We start from the raw sequence: 26,527 nt of genomic DNA on the forward strand, positions 1-26,527 counted from the left end.
CCAATAATTAAAGAGGGCAAAAAATATGAAAGTAAAAATAAGCCCTCATAAGGACAAAAAATTATGAGGTTAAAATTGTAATTTAATGTGTATTATTTAATCTAAACATGTGACAAACATTTAGGGGCACCCAAAATGATAAAAGTGACAATCAATTGGGGATGGAGGATGTACCTTTTACCAATTTATAATAAACATATGTTTCCATGTGAGATATTTTTAAATTAGCGTTTAGGTATATTTTCGTTATATTAATCTTTTACATACCTTAATAATACTCCATAATTATAAATATAAATATCAATGATTTTAAAAGTTGTGTATTGCCATATGTATCAATTAAAATATGCCGATTATTATAAAATGGATTAAAAATATGTAAATGTCTTACCTCGAAGTATTTTTGAATTTGAAAAAATAATTTCATTTTCAACAAATATCATATTTTCATAAAAACACTTGTCAACCAAATAAACACTCCAAGCCAATAAAAAACTTGTTTATTACAAAAAAACCATCTATTAAAAACAGAAAAATGTGGAATTATTAATTTTTTTTTCTTCCAATTTTTCTCTTTGTCGGACACTAATGAACTCAGTCGCACCTTTCTCACTCTTCTGCTCCACCCTTCTTGTGTCGTCGGCGACTCTTAAACCCTAACCCTAAACCCTAATTTCGCCGATTCAATCTATTTGATTCATCTTAATCGCCCCCAAATTTAACCCTAATTTACAAATTCGATGAATATGGAGGTTGATCCTCTGCAGTCTGAGACCGATGCATTGAAGCAGAGATCAGAAGCATTAGTAGCTTTATCAAACAGCGCCATTACTTCGTCGATTTCGAAGATTTCTGGGTCGTCTAGGGTTTTGCCTTCGGAGAAGGACTTCCACTTTTACTATAATTTCGATGAGTTTAAAGGTCCAATTGATGAAATTGGGGCCAAGTCTCAGTCAATGTTAGAACAAATTAATTCGGCAAAGCAGTTGTGGGGTGGTAAAGAGATGGACTTTCCTCAAGATGTTGATGATGAAGCCTATGATTGGCTTGTTAATGTTAATGATGAAGTTATTGAGAAGTTTGATGTTTCTGTGGATGAGTTTTCGAGGTTACGGAAGGTTGAAGAAGAAGCTGCTAGGGCTAGACCTTTGGTTGATGAAGATGGGTTTCAGTTGGTTTGTGGGAAGAAGAAAAAGGGTCTTGGTATTGGTGGGATGAGAGAAAAAGAGGAAATTGTGCCGTCTCCATCGGTTCGGGTTGTGGAGAGGGATAAGAAGACTGAAGGGCCGAAGCAGAAGGTGCCGTTTCATATTTCGACAATTAGGAGACCGCAGGAGGAGTACAATATATTGGTTAACAACACGAATACTCCGTTCCAGCACGTCTGGCTTGAGAAGAGTGAGGATGACTCAAAGTTCATTCACCCATTGGTTAGTTTTAACCCCAGTTTCTTTCGTTTAATGAATTTGGCTACTATCTCAATTATTTGATTTTTCATGCATTTACATATGATGCCCAAGTTCCCGTTAATGTGGCCTAATTCTTTTTCAAATGAAGGAAAATAAGCCAAATGAAAGGAATGACATTGTTTGTTACTCATCTCCCTACTTGATTCCATTGTAGCTTTTGGCAGGCTATTACTTGAAACCTGTTTTGCCAGATGTTGGTTAATGAATTCTTTAATATGGAATGTTTATCTTGAGATGATGTGTTAGGTTGTACTTGAATGGTAGTGAATTATATTGTATGTATTACTCTGTCATACAATTAAAATATTTTTCACCAAACAAAAGAGAAAAATGTAATAAATTTAAAGATTAGGTAGTTAAATCAATGTTTATTTATGGAAAATTGGTCTAGAACTACCAATTAAGGCTTGTGTTTTATAAACAACTACCTATTAATTTTTTTTAAAAAAGAACTAGCACAAAATTGTAAAAAAGTTCAAAGTAGCACTACTATACTAACAATTCTAACTAGAATATTCGGCACATAGGTTCCATTTTTTACTTTTACGTCATAAAATAACCATCTAAATTGACTAAATTACCCTTCATAAAGGTTAAAAGTGGTAAAAAAGTGAAACCCAAATGTCGGAGATTCTAATAAAAAATTGTTAGAGTGGTAGTGCTACTTAAACTTTTTACAACTTTGTGGTAGTTTTTTAATTTTTTTTTTTAATAGTTAGTTGTTTTCAAAACACGTGCTTTAAACGGTAGTTATTGACAAAATTTCTTTTATTTATCTTTTTTTTTTTAAAAAAAGTGAGGTTAAAGAAAGAAATAAGAAACCCTTCTATCAAGGGTGAATTCTAATGAAATATGTTAACTTGACTCTATCTAATTAGGTAAGTTTTCCTAGATCAAAACAGTTATCTGGTGCAATTCTGAAGTTGAAGTATCACAAGTCATTATATATGGACCTTGTTGCTTATACATGTTCAGCTGCTACTTTTTCAAGCACTTATGCTATCAATATCTACTTTGACAGCTAACAACTATTAGTTGCAAGCTGCCCATTGCTTAAACAGCTACATACTACTTTAAAGATAAAAGCTAATGGCTACCAGGTACCGTTAGTTTACATCTTGTTAGGAATGAAAAGGAAGGCAACTTGATGTATTTCGTAAATGTTTAGTTTTGGTTTACCTTGAATGTGATGTGGGAGAAATTAGGTGGATCCTTTTAGTTTTTGTTTAAGATGTGAATAATTCCATCAATGGAACGTCGACAACTTATTTTCTTTTGGTATTGATGTGATGATGAGTAATAAGTAAAAAAATGCATTGCTTAAGAGTGTCATTTTGAGTCTTTGTTATACCAATTTCTTATGGAAGGTTGATAAGAATAGTGCCTTATTAGAAATGCATAGTTGAACTTTGTAGATTAGGATTATGTATGTTGGTAGATACACGTTCCTGATTGTCATGTCTGATTAGGAAATTGGAGAAACTCTAGGCTGCTGTTCATGGCATCTGTCCGATGCATTGATTTCTCTTTCATTGAGTATTGGTTGTTATGATGCAACTTCGTAAGTTTGATATTGAATTGCAGTATCTATGTTGTGCACCGGTCTAGAACTTGACCGAAGCAAAGACCGATGGTAATAAATATAAAATTGGAGACCGGACCGGTCAATATCCGTCTTGACCGGAGCCTGGTCCAAACCCAAAATGGACCGGTTCCATGAGATAGTAAGTACTTTTCAAAGTTTTCAGTTTAAAGTCAACCGCCTTCCTCTACTTTCACTTAACATTTCTGCCATTTTCTCCACTTTTCAAGGTTTTTTTCTCTCCTCCAATGCTAACCTTCAACCATTGCTTAAATTCCCCTACAGCTACTTCATCTTCTTCTTCGTGCTACTTTTTTTAATTCGTTCATTCAAATGCACACAACCTCATCTTGAACTCGATTTTTCTCAAATTTACCTTCAATTTCCCACCTTCGCTCACCTTGCAGCCGGTTTCAGATACCTTCAACGCAGGTTTAGGTTGCCACCTAGCTTGATGAAGAAGGAAGAATGAGAGATTCAAGGCAGTGTTAAATCTTGGTTTAGGTATGCGCATATAAATAATTATGAGGTAGAGGGTTTTGTTGGTATTTAATTTGGGTTTTTGATGGCTCTTTTCCAAGGAAGATTTAGGGTTGTTGAAGGAATTTGTTTGATTTATTTTTCTGATTGCCATATTTGATGATGATGGTCAACTTTATGTAGAAGAAAAGTGGTAAAGAAATGGAGAGAGAATTTTTTTTAAAAAAGTATGGAGATTGTTGAAGGAATTCTTGGGGAAGTTTATAGTTCATTTCTTTTTAATTACAAATATTGAGTTCGGTCTGGTTTGGGTTTTTTGTTGGGTTTAGGCCAGACCGGAAACCGAATTGATAATTAATTGAATAATTTGAAACCCAAAGAACGGTCTGGTTATCTTCGGTCCGGTTCGATTCGGTCAAGTCCGGTCCAATAAACTAGTCCAGACCGAAATTTGCACAGCCCTAATTACATCATTCACCGAATCATTGGGATGTACTTAATACTTTTTACAAAATGGACTGCTGTTCTTGCATATATGGGTTAAGAAGTGAATTATTATTAGATGGGTATCAGTGAAATAAGTCTATTACCTTGGGAGGGTGTTTATTGAGGTCATGTATAATTCAAAGAATAAATGTTCAGAGTGTAGGTAAACAGACAATAAATACACTAGAAATATAAAAGGTTCAGTTGACAATAAAACCTTATGTGGTGTTCTAATAATTATTCTGTCCAGTGTTTGAAAAAGCTCGCCTTAGCTGAGGCGCAAGGCGTTAGAGGTCATGCGTTTTTTATGGTCTAGGCGAGGCGACTTCAATGAGGCGCAGCTAAGGCGCACAGAGGCGCGCCTAGACGCACTAAGGCGGACCAAGGTGCAGCTTGAGGCGCAACAAGAGCTTTTTTCAGAATTATTTTTATTTCTTATTATATGCGCCTCACTTCAATGAGGCGCACCAAGGCGCTCTGAGGCACGCCTTAGACGCAAGGTACTCCAAAATGCCTTGGTGCGCCTTGAGCCTTTTTATACATTGATTATGTCAAGTGTCAATGAAGCTTGTGTGTATCTGGGTGTATGGGATTTGTTCTAAATTTTCTACCTCATTCAATTTTTGCTATAAGGTATCTTTGTGTTTCTGGATGTTTTGTTTATGGAAGTTGATTTTTTTTTTTTAAAATTATTATTATTATTATTATTATTTATTTATTTATTTAAGTAGTATATTTTGTTTGCAAAAAGTGAAAAATTTAAATTTGATGTTTTTTGTGGTTAGGGATCTAAACTCTGCCAGTCCTTAGCCTAGATAAAGGAGGAGGGTTACAATAGGCCAGTGACAGCCAGTGTAAAACTTTGCATCACTTGACATGAGGCACAATGATTGAGAGTAGTATTAGGATGGGTTACCTCTTGGGAAGTCCTCATTCGGTTCTTGTAACTGACCCCTCTAATGGGATTAAGGCGTTAAGCAGAAGAAGAATAATTAGGGATCTAGGCTGTAAGGATTTGAACATTTTACTTAAGCTCTGTGAGCATACATAGATTGAGAACTTGGTATGTGTTTATAGTTTTCTTGTTATGGGAGAGTGGGGACATTTAAATGTATGGGGACATGGTATATATATAGTTTAGCCATCCTTTTTGTATAAACCTGACATTGCTTTGTTTGCCCTTTATTTAGATTTCTATTTTACCTGTAAAAAAACGGATTTAAATATGTTCAATATTTTTTAATTTCTGTTTTTGCAGGAAAAGCTATCAGTTAACGATTTTGTGGATTGTAATATTGAGAGTCTTGAGCCAGTGATGCCGCCGCCTCTGGAATCTACTCCCTTTAAAATGGTTGAAGAAGTCAAGGATTTAAAGGAGTTAGCTGCTAAACTACGGAGTGCAAATGAAATTGCGGTAAGTATATGTTTTCACAAAGTACCCTTGGATGCTTTAGTATCTGTTTCCTCCTAGCAGACTCCCTTAGAATTTCTAAATTGTGTTGCTGTTTAGAGAGCTGGTTTCTTAAAAAAAGTGCCATACTAGTATGAGAATTGGTAAAGAAGATGAATCCTTGAAGATGGTTAGGCAATAACAATTTTTTTTCTTTGGCTAAATTCCTCTTCCTAGGAAATTAAAGAAAATTGTTCTGCCATGAAGGCATGAAAATGAGAAGTACTTTTCTACTCAATTGTTTTCTTTTCTTGAACAGTTGTAGGCAGAATCGCCCTCTTTGTGTCTGTCTCCCAAGAAAATAATACTGTCCTTAACCTTTCTCCTTGGTTGACAAAAAAAGCACTTGTATTGCTTGTCATATTACTGACTAAAATCTGAATTTAGCCAAACCGACATCTTAGATGTCACCCAACGAAACTGGTTTAAAATTTATATTTTCTAACAAATAAAATGGCCATTCTTTTTATAATGGTAAAACACCTGTTATCTTTTTGCCTAATCTATTGTTCTCTCTGCTGCATTTATCCATAATGTGTTTAGCATGTAAGAACTGGCCACAATTTGTATTTCTCCATAAAGGAGGTAAAAGTCCAAATTAAAGTAATCTAGGGGGTAATGTTTGAATGTTTGAAACACTGAGGATGGTTTGAAATTGCAGTTTTGTTCATGATTGCAATAACAGTCGCAATGTCGCAATTACAGTACTGATGCGTTGGTCATGGACCATATAGCTTTCGTCACAATAGAAATTTGGTATTAAGTGTTTTAAATTTCAAAGTGTTTCTAAATACTCTGACAGTCTGACCAAAGGTTACAAATTAGGAGGACCAATAATACTTGGTGCTCCCTATGTCCCATATTATAATTCCAGTTTTCCTATTTTGGAATACCAAAATGTTGTTCCTGTTTCTATTTTTAGATAGTATGTATAGACTATTATACCCTCACTTTTTTTAACTTTATTCATTGGGACGGAGGGAGTTGTATATATATATATATATATATATATATATATATATATATATATATATATATGTATGTATGTATTTTTGACACAACACTTGTAAATACTACATACATGGCAATCAAATACTATTGTAATATTCTTTGAAATGGCACTTTTGTCGAACCTATTTACTTTTCAATATTTATGAGCACTTAAAAATCCTTGTAAACCATATCTCCATCGTGAGACCAACACATCAATTTTGTTATTGTGACAATCATTAGGCGAAAGCTACATTTTTGGACTTAAGGTTATAAATGAGAACAATTGATGACTTTGGGAGTATTTAAGGTGCTCTCTACATGCTTATTGATATGTATGTGAGTTTTTTTTGTTTTTAATTTTTAAATTGCGTCTTTTTGGCCGTTTTCACTTTAGCTGTCTTGGCTTATTATTGTGCATAATTGCTTGACAAATTGTATATACTTTGATTATTAATGTAACATATTTGTTTCCCCTTAAACAAAATGTAACATATTTGTTCTTTAGGTTGATTTGGAGCATAATCAGTACCGGTCTTTTCAAGGTTTGACTTGTTTGATGCAAATATCTACTAGAACTGAAGACTTTGTTGTTGATACTTTGAAGTTGAGAATTCATATTGGTCCATACTTAAGGGAAATCTTCAAGGATCCTACAAAGAAAAAGGTTTGTAGTTTCACGTTCTCTTCTCCCTTAAATGATCATCTATGATATGCTCTTGGATTTTGTACATGGGGAGTCGGGGACAGGGTGTCTTAACTCTTTTTATAAAATTTATATATATGCTGTACCATGATGGATATATCAAATTGGTAGGTTATGCATGGAGCTGACAGGGATATTGCATGGCTTCAAAGAGACTTTGGCATTTACGTATGCAATTTATTTGATACAGGACAGGTATGCTTCAGAATGTTCAGCAGTTCAGTTATGTGTTTGAATTTTGGGTTTTTAGCCTTTTTTCTAAGATGCCCTCTTTTTTACAAATAACTCCTGTTTTTTGATGTATATATATATATATATATATATATATATATATACATATATTTTCTGGGTTATCTGTGACGAAAACTAAATCACTGTTTTCTTATTGAGTCGGGATAAGTTGCAGTGTCTTTGCAAATTTATCCATCTTTGTGGTTTTGCGATTTGTTGGTTTCATTTGTATTAATTATAGTTCATCTCATATATGTTGGTCATCAAGAGTGGGAGGTGGTTCTCTTTATCTGCAGTCCTTGCTTATTGTGTAAATTAGAAACAAATTTATCAAAAGAAGTATACATTTACTTGAAAAAATATCCTCTAATTTTGTATTGGGTATAATTTGAAGGTTTGTCAATCAGGAGAGTTAAAGACCTTTGTTTTGCTTATATTTAATCTCATATCTACATAGACCCTGTTCTATTCACCTGGTTTTTATTTACTGACCTAAAATTTATTTTATTGATCAAGTTTAATATTTCTATCTACACCTGGTTTTTGCTTATATTTACTAATTCACCGATATTTTTATATACTAAATATAGATTTTACTGGATATTATTATTGTTACTGACCTAAAATATGATTATACTAAATCTATATATTACTAATTCACCAATATGTTTATACTGAATATATACTTATTCTATATTTTATTGAATGTTATTATTGCAAGAACAGGGCCATAGTGTATAGCTTGCCTTCCTTTTCTTACTGTCATAGGAACTATCATCCATAATTTTGAACATTTTTGTCATCCCTTTATTTGCACTTGTATCTTGGTTTATTGGTTTAATTATGTGAACTACTTATAGAACAAGTTTAGATCAGACTTGATACTACATTGTTTGTTTTAAATTTCATACCTTGTTGATTTTGCTTTCAAAACAGATGAAATCTTATGTACAAGTTGTTGATACTGCCTTTTGTAAGCATTATCATATTTCTTTGAAATGAAAATTTATGTCTTTTTATTATGCATATCACTAAAGTAGAATTGGAGAGATAATGTGGGTTTTATGGCTTATTCTTTAGACTGGAAAAAAAATGAATCTCTCATCTTCCTGTTGGGGAGGATAGTGATTTTTTGATGGACATGTTGTTAAGTGTTAACAAATAAAAAGTTCTGGTCAAATGTGCCATGTCAACAATATTACCATGTACTCAATTACGGTTACTTTTTTCTTTATTTGACTTGCTAAGCTTCTCCCTGTTTTGAATGCATTTGTGTAGCGCAAAATAAAAAGTGAGCTATCATTTTTCTTCTTCATGCTATTTTGGTCTCTTGTATTGTCTAATACGACATGGATTTGACTTTATTTAAGGCTTCACGAGTGTTACAAATGGAGAGACATAGCCTGGAACATCTTCTCCAACATTTTTGTGGAGTTACTGCAAATAAACAGTAATTATTTCAAACCTTGACCTCTGTTTATAAGAACAATATTCGATTTGAAGGTTGATATGGGTTACTAAAATCTCATGCAGATACCAGAATGCTGATTGGAGGTTGCGTCCACTTCCTCGTGAGATGCTAAGGTAGATGCTTAATAATTGTGCAACTTGTTTTATTGAAAAAAGTTGCAGTTTACACTATTGAACTTTAGACCCATGAAACTATGCCTCATCTGAGCAATGAATATACCTTGATATCAGTGAATTGTCTAAGGTGTAAAGGTCTGTTAGTTTGTTAGCCATCCAGGTTTTTTTTTTTTTTTTTTTTTTTTTTTTTTTTTTTTTTTTTTTTTTTTGTGGGTGGGGGGGGGGGGGGGAGGGTGGAGGGTTAATGTACCTAATTAGTACTTCCTCTACTTTAGTTACATGCAACACACTATTTTAGAAAGAAAGATATTAAACTAGGTAAACGGACAAATTAATTGACAAAATTTTACCACCGATAAGAAGAAAGTGATAAGTTGCTATGGTTTAAATATTTTTGCTTCATTCATCCGTTTACTTAGTTTAATCACTTCCTCAAATAGCGTACTAAAAAGGTGTGTTGCAAGTAACAGAGGAAGTATATGTTTTATACATTAATTAGTACATTCTATGTCCTTAAATTATTGTCCTCTTAGGCTTAGGCATGCATATTTACAGTAAATTGGTAGAGTAGTGCAAGTTTTCTTAGGGTAAGTTTATTGGTGAGTCTTGAGTGGAGTCTTGACTCAAGACTCACATACAAGATTATGTGTTTTTTTGCAATAATGTGGTGCAAGACATTAGGTAGTCTCGAGTCATCATAAGACTATAAAATGATAAAGAATTCTGATTTTTTTTTGTTGGCCAATGACGAGCTGCCAACTCATTAGCTCAAAAAAGCTGTTGAAATTTTAATAATGTGTGTTGATATATTTTAGGAGGGTAAATGAGTTTGGAGTGAGCCTTGTGATAATGTGTTTAATTGGAGAAAGTTTGGTATGAGTCTAAATAACAAAAAAATTATTCAAAATTGGGGGAAAGTTGACGTGACAGAGTGTGGTGTTTGAGTCTGAGTTTGGGGATAAACTTATCCTTAGTAGACGGTGGAAAGTAAGAATAAAAAAAATATTGATTGAGGGAGGAAGAGTTAGTGGAGGGGCCTGCGATGAATTGGGGGAAATCACCTCAGCAGGCTGTGCGAGTGTATGAAAGGAGGCACAAACAACAAGGCAAGGGGCAGGTGCACAATCACAAGCTGTCACAAGAAGACAAACAAGGGAATTCTCCACTGAATGGTGAGGATAAAGGGCTGCATTCACCTGGCGCAGAACAGGACAAAACTCTTAATGATTAAGTTACTAGAGTAGGATAGAGCTTGGTTTGAAAGGAAGAGGACTGTAGTAGTGCAGACTTATGTTGAGAGAAGTAATATTAAGTAGCAGTAGAATAGTAGAGTAGCTTCCAAGGTAGAGTCTTTCTCCATCGTAGCCGTAGTTTGAATATTAATCAAAGATCCAAGCTTTACCTCCATTTTCCTCAGTTTTCTGTTCTAATTTATCTGTTGAATACGTAGTCTATAGCAGGGCCAACATCACATGGGATATGAAGAAAGAGAGTGAGCGAGATAGTTAGTGGTGGGGCCTACATCACATGGGTTGAATGAGTTAGGTGAGCGGAATTTTTCATATAAGGTGAAAAGACGATTATTTGGGGACTGACCAAATTTTAAGCAAGACAATTATTTGAGGATGACAAATATTTTCACCCTTTTTTTCCTATATGAAAATTTTGTATATTTTACAGTTGATAAAGAGTGCAAATATGAGGATAGCCTCAAGTTGGAAACAAAGTGAAAGGAAAAAATTTATTTTAAACATACCTAGGACCCAACTATGGGTGATCTTACACAACCTTACCCAACTGTGGGGGATCACACAACCATATCAGACTATGAGTGGCATGGAAAATGTATACCCAGCTAAGATATTATACATAATACCCAAGTACAAGGCATGTGAACAGATTCCATTAATAGACACCAGTGGTGGAATTACGTGCTATGGAATCAGGAGAAAACATTTTAGATCTGGCCACTGAATGTGTTGCCTATATTTTTAGTCGGTAATTCCACATGACTTTTGAGTTTTGATGCACTTCTGTTTATAAAGTTGATGGGTATACTTTTGTACATCTCCTTATCTGATTATACATTTTATTTGATCATCTTAATGTTAATATTCTAATTACAAATTTACTTAAATATTCTAATCTCTCCAATTGGTCTTGAAAGCCTTAGCTGCCTTATTCCATAATGATGCTTCCAGTCTCAACAAATTACATGGCTGGGGAAGTAAGGAAACTCCTGAAAATTTCACTGCAATTCTGTTTCAACTACTACTCAAATTGCCTATCAGCATTGTGCCACAACTTCTGCTTTAAAGCATTATGCCACAACTTTTCCTTAACTCTTAAAACGTCACAAAGCAAATTTGTAGCCAAAAAGTTATAACTTTATTTTTTTTTGATTTTTACGTATTTGTTCTGTTAACACTGATGATACCCTATATATTTAAGTTACTAGAATGTCTCATAGTCTCTGGGACTCAATTTCTGTGGATTGAGGTGGAAAACTTCTAGCATCATTGGCATAGATATTTTAGTCACTCGAAATTATCATTTAGGAATGACTTTAGTCTCTTTGTAACTCATATGATGGGTGCAAAACTTATATAGGAAAAAAAGGGTGAAAAAAAAACCATCATGGGTGCAAAGAGGCTACCTTTCCTTTTATAATTTACGGGCAGCATCATGTAGATTCCATTGAGACGATTTGCATCACTTTATATTGCTTCTCTCTTTGATTTCAATTATTTACCTTTGTATTATCTACTTGATTGTGCATATAACTGTTACATTTATTACTTGTCACAGGTATGCTCGAGAAGACACCCACTACTTATTATATATATATGATTTAATGAGGATCAGGCTGCTCTCAGAGAGTACTGATCCTGAAAATCCTAAAGGGCTTCTTTTAGAGGTATGCCTTGTTTAATTTTGTACACTATGATGCTATTATGCTACTACATTTAGTTGTTGGAATTGTTTGAAAATTCAGTGTTATATTCTTAAGCTCTTATCAATATTTATTTTTAGTGGGCACTTCCTCTGTTACCTTATAGTGGTTGTTTCAAAGTCCTACTTCACTTAATTCCATTAGGGGGCGTTTGGTTCGCAGAGTGGTATTGGTTTGGAATCAGGAATGGTGGTATCGGATTGGAACTTGATACTTAACACCATGTGTTTGGTTCAATTCTGGAATGGAATCTCATCCCCTTAATACCATGTATTTGAGACTTAAGAGAATGGAATGGGCCAAACCCACCTCCCCCCAAAGGTTTTTAAACCCCATACCTCATGAGGTTTGAGTTATGGGCTTTAAATTCATACTTTTGACAACCAAACAAATGTTATGAGTTCTAGTCATTATAAACCTATACCTCATACCTATATTCCGCGAACCAAACACCCCCTTATAGGCTTTATGGCCCTCCTAATTGAAATCATTTACTCTACCTTTTCCCACTTTAGTTGCAACATTCCACTCAACAGAATTATTTATTCAATTTTTTTAATTAACAATATTCTACTCGATCTTTTTTTTTTTTCCCCCAATTTTATCAACAGTATTCTACTCAATCTAATTTTTTATTCTTCATTTCTTATAAAACTCCATTCAACTATATTTTAATTTTTCTTCTCTTACAACACCACTTTTCTCATACCTTTCTCTTACTTTCTAATTTTTTTGCTTGGCTGTGAAATGTTTAAGTGTAATCATTATAAGGGTTTGGAGGGAGTATTTTCATTGATTTGCATTTTCCAACCAGTATTCTAGTGCTGCTGTACTATGGAAACATTTGCTCCTGCCATCTTACAAGGTTGTCAAAAAGTTGTTTTACTTTTTCTTGTTAAAAGTGGTCCTGTTCTTTATAATTTGATTTTAAAGTGTTATTAACTTTTTCAATGGCATTTCAATTAAAAGGGAAGTGAAGTGGTCTCTTATAGCCAATGTTGATCATGACAAGAATTTGTCGCTAAAATTTGTATTATTTATTTATCTCAGTTGATTAGTGCTGTTATCTACCTTGATGTTAGATAAGGGGCTTGTTACATTTTTGGTATGTTAAATTGAAGCATTAGAGATATAAATTTTAACAGTGGATCGTCAGCTGTGTATTAGTCTGCACTTTTGGTGGATGGAAATCTATGAACAAAAAGCTTTATTTCAATTTTTAGTCTCTTTTAGTGGGGATTTGGTAGAGATTAGATTGATCCCAAATAACACTTCTGATTAATCAAGCTACTTTTGTGAAACTTGAATATAAGCAGATTGGGTTGAATACTCTTTTTCAGATCAAAAACTTTTGTATATATCCGGTTTACACTAATATTAGTGTACATCGAGCAGTATAGGGGTAACTTTAAGCCAATTTAGGGTAACTTTTTGCCTTTTTTTTGGGTAACTTTGAACATAATATGATTTTTTTTTATAAATCGAACAAGAAAAGTTTTATAAGGGTGATAAAATTACTTTCAATCACTAATAATTGAATTTTAGTCATTTAAAGTGTGATTCTTTACCAATAAAACGTAGATTATTTTTATTTGTATTGGGTAACTTTTATACATATTAGAGTAACTTTTATTCATTTTAGGGGTAACTTTTGATCACCTTAAGAGAGATTTAAAATGGATGTACAATAATTATTGTACACCCAATTTTTTTAAAAGTTAATCTTTTCAGATATGCTTGTAATTTGCTTGCAATATTAAAATACCCAATTACTCTCTATAAATATTAACTATTATCTACCTCTGCTGTTATGTACATCAGAAATTACATGTTATTTTTCTTTTTTACCAAAAAAAAAAGGAATCGCAAGTTGATAACTCCTAATTTACCTAATACCTCAACATATTATGTAATTATTATTTTATATATAGTCTGTATGTGCTAGTCAATTCCACCATCTATATATAAAGTGTGTTTTTTATTACTTTTTATTAGATGTATTGACATTAATTTTTTTTTGAAGAGTTAAATTAGGGTTTGTGGATTCTGTTAGTTGGAAGGTCTAGGGCTTCAGGAATACTTAAATTACTTTGAATTTTGTTTTCTGATACAATTTTAGTCCTTTGGTGTCTGTTGTCATGTTTTTGTTGAATTTTGTACTAAAATCTTCTCTTTCTCATGTGGAACTTTATGTTGATTCTGTAATTGAGCAGGTATATCAGCGCAGTTATGATCTATGCATGCAACTTTATGAGAAGGAGCTTTTGACGGATACTTCGTATCTTTATATATATGGGTCAGTCTCTTGTAGTTTGAACATTAAAAGATGCACCTTTTCAGATCTTGCTGGTTAAGCTATTGATTTTGAAAAGTAATATTGTACTTGATCTTTGGTAGCTTAATTATTGTATATGTCGATGAACAGTGTGCAGGCAGCTAATCTTAATGCTCAGCAGCTATCCATTGTCGCTGTAAGTATGATTAGTATAGGAATTTGATGTCATTTTTCGGCCAATTTAATTCTGAACTTGTGTAATGTGAATTGTATGGCTTTCTATGTTTGAATATTAATTTCTAAAGGGCTTTCATCATGCATTATATTGAAGTACCAATCAACACCCTTAAGGTTAGTGAATCAGTGAAGAGTGACTCTTGATAATACCTTGAAAGCTCCAAATCTGAAGTCTAGGCCTTCCACCCCCCCCTCTTTTAGTGTCCTGTAAAAGATACTCATTATAGAGCAATGTCTTGTAGTCTATTAGCTGTAGCTCCTTACCAATCATATCTTGTTCTTTATCCTATGTCTGACATTGTGAAAAAGAGTGCTAAAGGCAAAGCTTTGTCATCTGCTGCTGCACTGCCTTGCATGAGCCAATATAAAAATTTTCACATTCTTGCATATTGGAATTTTTTTTCATTCAGAAAGTACCATTTTAATTAATTGTGATAATTTTCACTTCTTTCCTATCTAAAATTTAAAACCCTCTAATATATTAAGAGCATGTTGTCACCTCTTGTTATCACTGATTCTAACTTGATATCTATCCGCAGGGTCTCTGTGATTGGAGGGATGCTATTGCCCGTGCAGAGGATGAAAGCACTGGTTATATATTGCCTAATAAAGTACTCTTGGAAATAGGTATTTGAAAGCCCTTTAAAAGCATGCTTTGATATTTACCATTCTGCTCAGTTCTTGTATGTGCTACGCTTATGCTTGGAATTTGTATGTGACTTTGTCATTCTTAACTTATTTTATTTAATGGAAAAGCCAAGCAGATGCCTCTGACTACTAGCAAATTACGACATTTGGTGAAGTCTAAGCACCCATATGTGGAGCGCAATCTTGGTTCTGTGGTCAACATCATTAGGCATGCGGTTCAGAACGCTTCGTCTTTTGAAGCCGTAGCTCAGCAATTGAAAGAAGCTCGAATTCAGATGGTGAGTTTGTAGTAATAGAAGACTACATGTGCATGCATGCGTGCGTGTGTGTATTATTCTCAATTTCATAAAAAATGACTGAATTCTCAATTTCAGAGGCTCAGACTGGTAGTATCGGACTGGTAGTTATCACTTTAAAATCTGATTTTACTATAGTTATCATTATGTTGAACTGTCTTGTTAGTAGTTGTTGATTGGCTGGAGGAAGTATAAATCAAGGGTTGTGAGACAATTGAAAATGTCTCAACTATTAAAATAATATAAAAGTGTAAGGAAGAGAGAGAAAGGAGGAGAGAGATAGGAAGAGTGAAAAAGATGGTGTGGGCCCCACTAAAGCTTTTCAGACACATATCACGTGCAAAAATGGACAAAAAATTTTAGGGACCATTACCACTGAGTTTATATTTTGTTCCACTAAAACTCCAGTGGAGCTTTTTGAAGTACCACTGAGACTATTTTGTACCACTGAGAGTGTGTTTTGTACCACTGAAACTCCAGTGATAGTATTTGATAATTCAATAAGACAAGTTTAAACTGATGCCTGAAATACCTATATTACCCTTGTGAGACATGATTTTATTGTCTCTCAACCCTCCCTTTATATAACATCAATTGGCTGGGCTTTTGATCTAACTGTTTCAAGCAAAAAATGGTCAGTAACTCGATACATTGTGCAGAAATGGAGAATTAGTTTATTTGAAATTAAGTGCCCTTGAAAATTTTCTTGTCATGTTTTGTGACGTCATGTTTCATTTCAGGCACCTGAATTGAATAATGCAGGGACTGATATCTCTGAAGCTCAGACTGGTAGTATCGGTGAAGGTTCTGATGGTAGCCAGCATGAACAAGCACCTGCTCATCTGCAGTTGAAAGATCCAGGTTTGAAGCTTACTGTCCATGATCCCAAACCAAGGAAGGATGGAGTGTTGGTAAAGGATAACCTTCAGAACGGAAATATAACAAAAGGCACTAATGGTAGAGTTACTCTTGAGTCTCAGAGAGAACAGGTGGCTTTTTCCATTCAGAAAAATGTTAGTTTCATGCCCATTGTTCAGAAAAGATTTTATGTTCAGAAAAATGTGAAATGCAATCAATGCATTTTTCCTTCTGAATTTTTTGTGAAGATTTTACTTTTCTTTCTTGTAGGTTGCCGAAACTACTGTCCAGCTGTTGAAGAAGCCTGGCCGTGCATTTGGTGCACTTCTTGGAAGTTCTGCCTCCAAAAAGAAAACTGATTTTAAAAAGGTTTTGTGCCACTATAATTTTAAGATAATGTAGTAATGTGTATGTATGTTATTATGTGGCCTATTTGTCTTTTTCCATGTTTTTTTACCTCGTATAAGGTATCTTATTCACTTAATTTCCTTTCATTCCTTTGAAATGTGATTATACACCCCTGGCTAACTGTACATAACCTCCTTGCACTGATCCACGAGGGCCATTTCCACTTGCCCATCTTCAGCATATATTCTTCCATGTTGCAGGATGAAGACAAGTTGGAGCAGATCAAGTCTACTGTGAATCTTCCTTTCTATTCATTTTCTTCAAGGGAGCAAGAGTTGAAACCAGCAACTAAGGAACCTCCTGAAGAGCCCAACAGAACCTCTGATGCTCAGCTTTCTGGGGAGAGCTCCTATGAACCAGAGTTAGGAAGCATTTCAGAAGATGTAATATTGTTAGATGGTGATCAACGGTCCATGCAGGCATGTGAAGAGCCAGATAGAGCTTCTGAGGTTCTACCCTCTGAAAGTCACCCTGTTCAATCAGGGTCAAACACCATGTTAGATGATGTTATATTGTTGGACAGTGATACCAGTGACGAAGAACCAGCTGATAGTTTAGACCGAGATCAAAATCATGCGGATTCTAATGATCATCAAGTTGCTTGTCAACCAGAGATAGTGGTTTTGGATGAGGATGACGATGAGGATAATGAGCCAATTTCTCTTACAGATTTATCATCTAGTTTTCAGAAATGTTTGCAGCCTATGAATCAGAGCCAAGCTAGCAAACAAGAAAAGGATCCTGAAGACACTGGTGGCTTGCAATTTAAGCCTTTTGATTATGAAGCTGCGAGGAAAGAGGTGAAGTTTGGGGAACCTGCAAAGAGAGACTTGAAAACTGATGATAATAACAATCATTCTGGGAAGAAAAAAGGCGTCGTTACTGATAGGAGCAGTAATGATGAAGATTTACTTCCCCAAGGTAAAAGACGCCAGGCTTTCCCAGCCAGTGGGAATCGTAGTGCGACATTTAGGTGAATTAGGGGCCTAGGGCCTCTTAGTTTCTATTGCTTACATAATGTGGTAAATATAGTTGGATTTGTAAAATCTAGACGAAATGTTGGTTTACTCACAGAAATGCAAAGAGTAAAATTCCAATGAATGTGTTGCACTCAATTTCTCAGTGAAATTCAAACTTTTACCTTTTTTTTGTTTAATTAATCCTTTTTTTTAATCACTTCAAATCCCCAACAATTGGCCAACATTTTAAATATATAATTTTGTGGGAAAGAATCGAAATTGAAAGCAACGAACATTATAAAGTTGCAAAAGAGGAATGCTGAACAGTTGAAAGTTCTCATAGGGCTTGTAAGAACGTCACTTAAGTTTTGTATGTTACAATATTACATGAAGTACTTAGCCAAATGATTTCATGCTCTCGAGGCTAAGCTGTCCTTAAAGCCATGTCTCATAGTGTTAAGAAGTATGTCAAGTATTATAGCACTGACACTGGTAGAGTGGCTTACAACTTTTATGTTACATGTTGTTACATGTTAATTTAGGTCACTCAACCAAAATACCCTACCATTATAGATACCTCAATGAGGAAGCCCCCATTCATCACGATGATAAACGGGGTTTGTTCATCACGTGGCAAAGGCGTAAATAGGTTGAACAATACATTGAACACTTGTCATATGAAATGGACTCGCATTGTTACAGGATGGCATCAAGTGCTGACTAATGTACAAGTGTCTTATACAATTGTTTAACCTGATAGAAACGCCGTGAATACAAGGAATTGACTGTTAACTAATTGTCGTTACGTTGAAAAAGAGGTAGGATTTATTTATTAATTAGGTTTGGGGGCGGACTCGAGTTACTCCTTCGCTTTTTAAAATTGTAATTCCTCATTCGACAGAGGGTTTGGAGTCCCGCTTGATTATCTTAGGTCTTCCCCTATAAACAAACCAGTAAATTAAAAATAAAAAAATAAAAAAGATCTAGGGAAAAATGGTGATATGATCAGCTTAGTCACTGCTAGTGTTCGTCGCGGGTGCTAAACAGGTAAGTTAAGTAGCATGATTAAAGTTTAGAATTAGAATCAGAAGTTTGTTTGTTTGTTTGTTTTTTTTTTTATTTAATGAATGAGTATATTGGATTTTATCTGACTAGTTGAGCCGTCCGCGCGTGATAGCCCAATAAACACGGAGTGGGTGAATTTAATGTTCTCGTTAAATTTATGGACCATATTTATCCAATTTACGCATTGTATGTAATGGGCGGTATAATATTATTAGATTTTGTGTTAAAATCGGGTTTAGATGTAGGTATTCAATGGGAAGGCGCATAATTTTAACAAATTTGAATCTTATTATTTTTTAAGATTAGGAGATACCGACTTATTGTTGAGCATTATAAATTTAGGATGTACCGGGTAATGGTGATAAAATATTAATCTTATTAATTCTGTCCTACTTTGTAAAACGAAATATTATATTGCGTGACAAATCTCTGTTTAAAAATAGTAAAACTGGGGAAAAAGTGTTATGTTGCGCGACAAATCTTTGTCTAAAAATAGGAAAAACAGATAGCACACGTGTGTGTGGACATTGTGCATATAAGGAGATTTATGAAAAGCCACTTTCTATTTTTGCCTTTTTATAAAACGCAAGTACGATGATAGAATATGTAAAGATGTAGAATGGCTGTATCTAGGAAGTCATAAAGTCTTAATTCTTTATTCTTTTAAGAATCTGTCATGATTGCTTAGCTTGTCTTTGATTGGTCAATTTCTGTCCTTATATTGCGTGGTGTGTAGAGTCTCTGTTGCTGTGCTCTGTCTTTATTCTTCATTTTTTTCTTTCTTTTTCTTTTAAAGTTAATTTATTTTCTTGTTTCAATTTTAATTTCTATATTTCATAACAATGGCAAGCACCGTTAGTACTGCGACATCCATAAAAGTATTCTCACCACCAATTTGGAGGCCGAATGAATTGAAATCCAAAGAACAAAATGTTGCAAGCTTTCGTCTGTATGCCATTGAATTAAAGAAGCAGATGGACAACCATCTGAACTTTCTGGAACAAGAGATTTCGAAGGTGGAGAGCAAAAAAGAAAAAGGAGAAACAAGTAATAAAAGGAAACGGGGAGTTGAGAGGGATGGCTGTGGAGAATGGCCTGTTATCATTGTTGATTCAGACAATGATGAACCTGAGACTAAACGTCAGGAGGGTGTTGGTGCAGAAGAGGAAGAAGAGGAAAGTGAAGAAGAAGATGAGAGCAAGGAAGATGAAGAGACTGATGGAAATTCGGAAAGTGATGTGAATTCCGACTCAGAAACTGAATATGAGAAAGAAGCTATTGTTGATTCAGATGAAACATTAGTTACAAGTGGCGATAACTATGATGATGATGATGGCACTGGGTCGGACTCTGCTTTTGGGAACCATCACGAAGAGACAAATGAAGATTCTTCTATGTTTCGTATGAAAATTTCTGACTGATTGCATGTTGTGTGCTTGTAGGGAATATTTCAAGCATTACCCCTAACTTGAACCCCACTGTGATCATACACTAAAGTACGGTGGCGTCCAAAGGGAAGGAAGATAGAGCAAAAGAGTCGCCAACAAGTTTTAGGAACTTGTAAACCGTTCACGAGGTGAAGGTTACACCCCTTAACGATCCAGGAGATCGTCAACTCCAATAGGTCTGGAACTATGACTGGTAGTTCGGGGATGAAGGTACAAATCCAACCTAAAAGAGATTGAACCTGCCCTAATGATAGGCATCTACTTTATTCTAATTGTATTCATGTGCGCTTTCTGACTAACATGCAATCAATAGGTTTACCCTAAACCTGTTTATCTATGTTGGTTGAATATTAATGCACAAATAAATCTATTATTGGCGATCACTTGAGTTATAATCAAATTAACCCTAAACAAGATTATTAAGTATCTTTAAGCGTGACTAAAAGTACCAATTCCCTTTAAACATGCATAAAAGGTGTGATCAAGCAATAACAATAAAATATCAAGCAACATAATAATCATAATCATGACAATTATAAAAATAATCATAATCTTAATTTCCATGAAGGTTACATACTTACATTATGTATATATATATAGCATGGACAAATCAAAGGATAGACAATACAATTACCATCTACATCTCTCTCTAATCTTCTCCCTTTTCCCCTTATTTTATAATACGTTATCAGCACCATTGCTTTAGTTATCGGTAATCGGAGAAAACATTAATCAAACAATATAACAAGGAGGATCATATTGTTGGATTGTTGCATCAACCTCAATTAACCGAGTTACTGACGAAATATACACTACTTCGTACACATTATTATTTTTTTCCCGTTGACTGAGGTAAGCTTCACTTTGTATTGATTAAGCTATTTTGTTCTAATAGCTTATTTGGTATGATTACAATTTGCTACTATTTTATCATGGATAAATATTGCATGAGTTGGTTACAATTATCATTATTTTATCATGCGTTGATTACAATCATGAAATTTTGGTTTTTTTTTTTTTTTTGTTTTGTTGTGCTAAATTACATCTTTTATTTGTTAATTATTTGGTATCACATGGGTTGAGATTTACTACCATATATTACGGTTAATTGTTTCGTTTATTGTTTTAATTTATTAATTTATTACCATGGTTCTTTTATTTTGTGTATTACGGTTTGCGACATACTTTGTTACGACATATCAATATATTTTTATAATAGTTGAGATATTTGATGCATAAAACTTAGATGTAATATGTATGTCTTTGATCATATGTATATAATATAAAAGATATTAGAAAAATACTTTTTTGATATGATCTGCTTAATTATAGCCAACGTATAATCCTCTTGATACTTTATTACTTTTGACTTTTGAATTTATTTTGCTTATAATTTTATTTTATTTGCATATTAGTAAATAGTTTGAGTGAGCATGAAATATTTAAATTTCAATTATACGAGTATTATGATTCATTAACTTGTCAGGTCATAGAATATGTTATATGACTATTTTATTCTTGCATATATGTCATTTACTGTGTGAATGTTGATAGAATCTATATATATATATATATATATATATATATATATATATATATATATATATATATATATTTATTTTATAAGCTCTAATTTTGAATATTATTTTATATAGTGAAAATGTCAAACCTTGCCAAGCTTGAATTCGTGGCCCTTGATATCACTGGAAAGAACTATTTATCATGGGTGTTAGATGCTGAAATACACCTAGATGCTAAAGGCCTTGGTGAAACCATTAAGGAGGGTAATAAAGCAACACTCCAAGATAAGGCAAAGGCCATGATATTCCTTCGCCATCACCTCCATGAAGGACTCAAAAATGAATATTTAACTGTGAAAGACCCACAAATCCTTTGGAGTAATCTAAAGGAAAGGTATGACCACCAAAAAACGGTGATACTACCTAGAGCTCGTTATGATTGGTTGAATTTGAGATTGCAAGATTTTAAATCTGTTAGTGAATATAACTCAGCTATGTTTAAAATCACTTCTAAGTTGCAATTATGTGGAGAAAATATTACTGATTCAGAAATGCTTGAAAAGACATACTCCACTTTCCATGCAAATAATATTGTCCTGCAGACACAATATAGAGAAAAAGGTTTTAAAAAATATTCTGAATTAATATCTTGTCTTCTTGTGGCTGAGCAAAATAACGAGCTGTTAATGAAAAATCATGAATCACGTCCTACTGGCTCTACTCCATTCCCTGAAGCGAATGTGACAACCCATAACGGGAAAGAAACTAAAAACAGAGACCATTCCAACAGTAGTGGTCGAGGTAGAGGTCGTGGTCGCAGTCGTGGCCAATGGCGTGGTCGCGGTCGTGGGCGTGGTTTTAGTGGATATGGTAGAGGTCGTGGAGGTCATTACCCAAATTCACATTCCCACCAGAAGTGGGAACGTAGGGATGATAAAGAGAAAAGTGAGACCAATATATGTTACCGTTGTGGAGGAAAAGGCCATTGGTCTCGGGTTTGTAGAACTCCAAAGCATCTTGTTGAAATTTATCAAGAATCATTGAAGAAAGGAAAGAAAGTGGAGGCAAACCTTGTTCTTGAAGATGGTGAAGGTGATTTTGATTTTGGCAATGCAAATCATTTTGATGTAATAAGGACTTTTGCTTATTTTAATTTCTATGGTTGTAATAAGGACTTTTGCTTTATGAATTTATGAACTATTTGGGTGTTTTTATTGATTTATTTATTTATCATCTTTATTTTTATGCTTAACATTTTGACATATATTTTATTTCATGAAGAACATGGATATTACTCAAGTTCAGTTTGCTATGAATGGTGAAGAATTATGTCTTGCTGACAGTGCAACTACTCATACAATACTTAGAAATAAAAAATATTTCTCTAATTTGATGATGAAAAGGATTAATGTGGGTACCATATCGGGTAGTACAAATATCATTGAGGGCTCCGGAAGAGCCACTATAAAACTGCCTTGGGGAACTGAAATTAAAATAATTGATGCTTTATACTCCCCATTGCCTCAAAGAAATTTATTAAGTTTTAAGGATATTCGCAACAATGGTTATCATATTGAGACAATCAATGAAGAAAATAACGAATTCCTTCAAATCACAAATATAACTCAAGGCACAAAACATGTTTTGGAGAAACTCCCTACATTCTCCAGTGGTTTGTACTACACAAAAATCAATACTATTGAAACTCATGCTATAGTAAACCAGAAGTTTACTGATAATTTTGTTGTTTGGCATGACCGGTTAGGCCATCCCGGTTCAATAATGATGCGAAAAATAATTACGAATTCATGTGGACATTCTTTGAAGAGCCAGCAGATTCTTCATAATAATTTTTCATGTGCTGCTTGCTCAGAAGGCAAGTTGATAATTCGCCCATCACCAGCTAAAATTAATTTTGAATCAATTAGTTTTCTGGAACGTATACAAGGAGATATTTGTGGTCCCATACATCCCCCATGTGGACCATTTAGATATTTTATGGTTTTAATTGATGCATCAACTAGATGGTCACATGTGTCTTTGTTATCAACTCGTAACCTGGCGTTTGCGAGATTACTTGCCCAATTGATTAAGTTACGGGCACATTTTCCAGATACTCCCATTAAGACTATTCGGCTTGATAATGCTGGTGAATTTACATCTCAAGTTTTCAATGATTATTGCATGTCCATTGGGATAAATGTTGAACATCCTGTAGCTCATGTTCATACACAAAACGGTTTGGCAGAGTCATTAATTAAACGTATTCAGTTAATTGCTAGACCATTGCTTATGAAATCCAATCTCCCAATTTCTGCTTGGGGACATGCTATATTACATGCAGCAGCACTAATTCGCATTAGACAAACAAGTTATCACAAGTTCTCCCATTACAATTGGTTTATGGTCAGGAACCAAATATTTCCCATCTAAGAATTTTTGGATGTGCGGTTTATGTTCCAATAGCTCCACCACAACGCTCTAAGATGGGTCCTCAAAGGAGGATGGGAATATATGTTGGGTTTGAATCCCCGTCAATAATTAAATATCTTGAGCCTACAACAGGGGATTTATTTACGGCTCGTTTTGCAGATTGTCATTTTAACGAGTCACTTTTCCCAACATTAGGGGGAGAAAAGAGAGAGCTGGAAAAAGAAATTAAATGGAATGAATTATCGTTATCTTATCTTGATCCTCGAACTAAACAATGTGAACTGGAAGTTCAAAAGATAATTCATTTACAAAGTTTAGCAAATCAATTGCCAGACTCGTTTGCTAACCCGAAAAGAGTGACCAAGTCACATATTCCAGCTGTAAATGCTCCATTTAAATAGATGTCCCGGAAGGACAAAATAAATTTTCTAATGAGTCTAAACCACGTCAGAAACGTGGAAGACCAATAGGTTCCAAAGATAAGAATCCTCGGAAAAGAAAAGGAGCATTGATTGATGATGGTCAAATTGAAGAAACAATTTCCGAAGGATCTCCAGAAGAGAATTTAGACATGATACAAGAAGAAATTCAGGTACCTGATAATGAAGAAATTTCAACAAATTATATCATGTCTGGAATTACATGGAACCGAAATCAAATCGACGTCGATGATGTTTTTGCATGCAATGTAGCATTAGATGTTATGGATAATAATGAGGATCATGAACCAAAATCCATTGAAGAATGTAGACAAAGAAATGATTGGCCAAAATGGAAAGAAGAAATTGAATCAGAATTAAAATCTCTTGGAAAAAGAGAAGTATTCGGACCTGTAGTCCGTACACCTGAAGGTGTAAACCAGTGGGATATAAATGGGTTTTTGTGCGAAAGAGAAATGAAAAGGGTGAAGTTGTAAGATATAAGGCACGCTTAGTTGCACAAGGATTCTCACAAAGACATGGTATTGATTATGAGGAGACATATTCTCTTGTGGTGGATGCAACTACTTTTAGATTTTTGATTAGTCTGGCAATAAGAGAAGGACTTGACTTACGTTTGATGGATGTAGTCACAGCTTATTTATACGGCCCACTGGATAATGACATTTACATGAAGCTCCCAGAAGGATTCAAGCTGTCAGAAGCAGCAAAATCTAGTTCTCGAGAACATTTATGTATTAAATTGAACAAATCTCTTTATGGATTGAAACAATCTGGGCGTATGTGGTATAACCGTCTAAGTGAGTATTTGTCAAAGGAAGGTTATAAGAATGATCCTATCTGCCCATGTATTTTTGTAAAGAAATTTGGATCGGGATTTGTTATAATTGCAGTGTATGTTGATAATTTGAATATCATTGGAACTCCTGAAGAGATTTCAGTGACTGTCAATTATTTAAAGAAAGAATTCGAAATGAAAGATCTTGGAAAGACAAAATTTTGCTTAGGGTTACAAATAGAGCACCTAGAGAATGGAATCCTTGTGCATCAATCAACATACATAGAAAAGGTTCTTAAAAGATTTTCTATGGATACAGCACATCCATTGAGCAGTCCTATGGTTGTAAGATCACTTGAAGTAGAGAAAGATCCATTCCGACCTCGGGAAAATGATGAAGAAATTCTGGGTCCTGAAGTACCATATCTTAGTGCAATTGGAGCACTAATGTACCTTGCAAGTCATACACGACCCGACATATCATTTTCAGTTAATTTATTAGCAAGGTTTAGTTCATGTCCAACCCGGAGGCATTGGAATGGGATTAAACATTTACTTCGTTATCTTCAAGGTACGAAGGATATGGGTTTATTTTTCCCAAAGTTGTCCAAAGAAAATTTGATTGGTTTTGCAGATGCAGGTTATTTATCTGATCCTCATAATGGTCGATCACAAACTGGATATGTGTTCACATATGGTGGTACTGCCATTTCTTGGCGTTCTATGAAACAAACCATTGCAGCTACGTCTTCCAATCATTCTGAGATTTTAGCAATTCACGAGGCTAGTCGTGAATGTGTATGGTTAAGGTCGGTAGTTCAACATATAAAAGAAGTTTGTGGTTTATCATCTGGGAAAGAGGCACCGACAACTTTATACGAGGATAATGCAGCTTGTATTGTTCAACTTAAGGAAGGATACATCAAAGGTGACAGAACAAAGCACATCTTACCCAAATTTTTCTTCACTCATGATCTTCAGAAGAATGGAGATATAAATGTTTTGCAGATTCGTTTAAGTGAGAATTTAGCAGACCTATTCACTAAGGCTCTTCCAACCGCAACCTTTAAAAAGTTAGTTTATCGTATTGGATTGCGTCGTCTTAAAGATCTTCAGTGATATAATAATGAGGGGGAGTAATTGCGCGCTGCACTCTTTTTCCCTTATCCATGGTTTTTTTTCCCACTGGGTTTTTCCTGGAAAGGTTTTTAATGAGGCAGCATATATG

At 34.3% G+C, this 26,527-nt stretch overlaps 1 protein-coding gene across 2 annotated transcripts; it reads left to right on the top strand.

Moving 5' to 3' along the window:
* The first annotated feature begins 298 nt into the window (after positions 1-298).
* Positions 299-17,841, top strand: LOC145597285 (protein RRP6-like 2). Of its 2 annotated transcripts, none has more exons than XM_081653423.1 (14): positions 299-1,430; positions 5,276-5,431; positions 6,966-7,124; positions 7,275-7,358; positions 8,765-8,844; positions 8,928-8,978; positions 11,790-11,898; positions 14,148-14,230; positions 14,360-14,405; positions 14,986-15,073; positions 15,203-15,372; positions 16,131-16,403; positions 16,519-16,617; positions 16,857-17,841. In XM_081653423.1, exons 1-14 carry the CDS (start codon positions 741-743, stop codon positions 17,631-17,633), a joined length of 2,865 nt encoding a protein of 954 aa, XP_081509549.1. In that variant the 5' UTR covers positions 299-740; the 3' UTR covers positions 17,634-17,841. The 2 variants fall into 2 exon arrangements, with proteins under 2 accessions (XP_081509549.1, XP_081509556.1); XM_081653430.1 differs by having other exon boundaries at positions 16,131-16,379.
* The last annotated feature ends 8,686 nt before the right edge of the window (positions 17,842-26,527 follow it).

Source organism: Chenopodium album, chromosome 2 (genome assembly GCF_948465745.1).
Source record: "Chenopodium album chromosome 2, dcCheAlbu1.1, whole genome shotgun sequence".
Taxonomy (NCBI): domain Eukaryota; kingdom Viridiplantae; phylum Streptophyta; class Magnoliopsida; order Caryophyllales; family Amaranthaceae; genus Chenopodium; species Chenopodium album.

Bases quoted from the DNA above. Each gene is read 5' to 3' on its own strand.
- LOC145597285 (XM_081653423.1), top strand. From the start codon at position 741: ATGAATATGGAGGTTGATCCTCTGCAGTCTGAGACCGATGCATTGAAG. The intron at 8,979-11,789 runs GTAGATGCTTAA...TACTTGTCACAG, and splicing joins CTTCCTCGTGAGATGCTAAG to GTATGCTCGAGAAGACACCC. The intron at 15,074-15,202 runs GTATTTGAAAGC...TTAATGGAAAAG, and splicing joins TAAAGTACTCTTGGAAATAG to CCAAGCAGATGCCTCTGACT.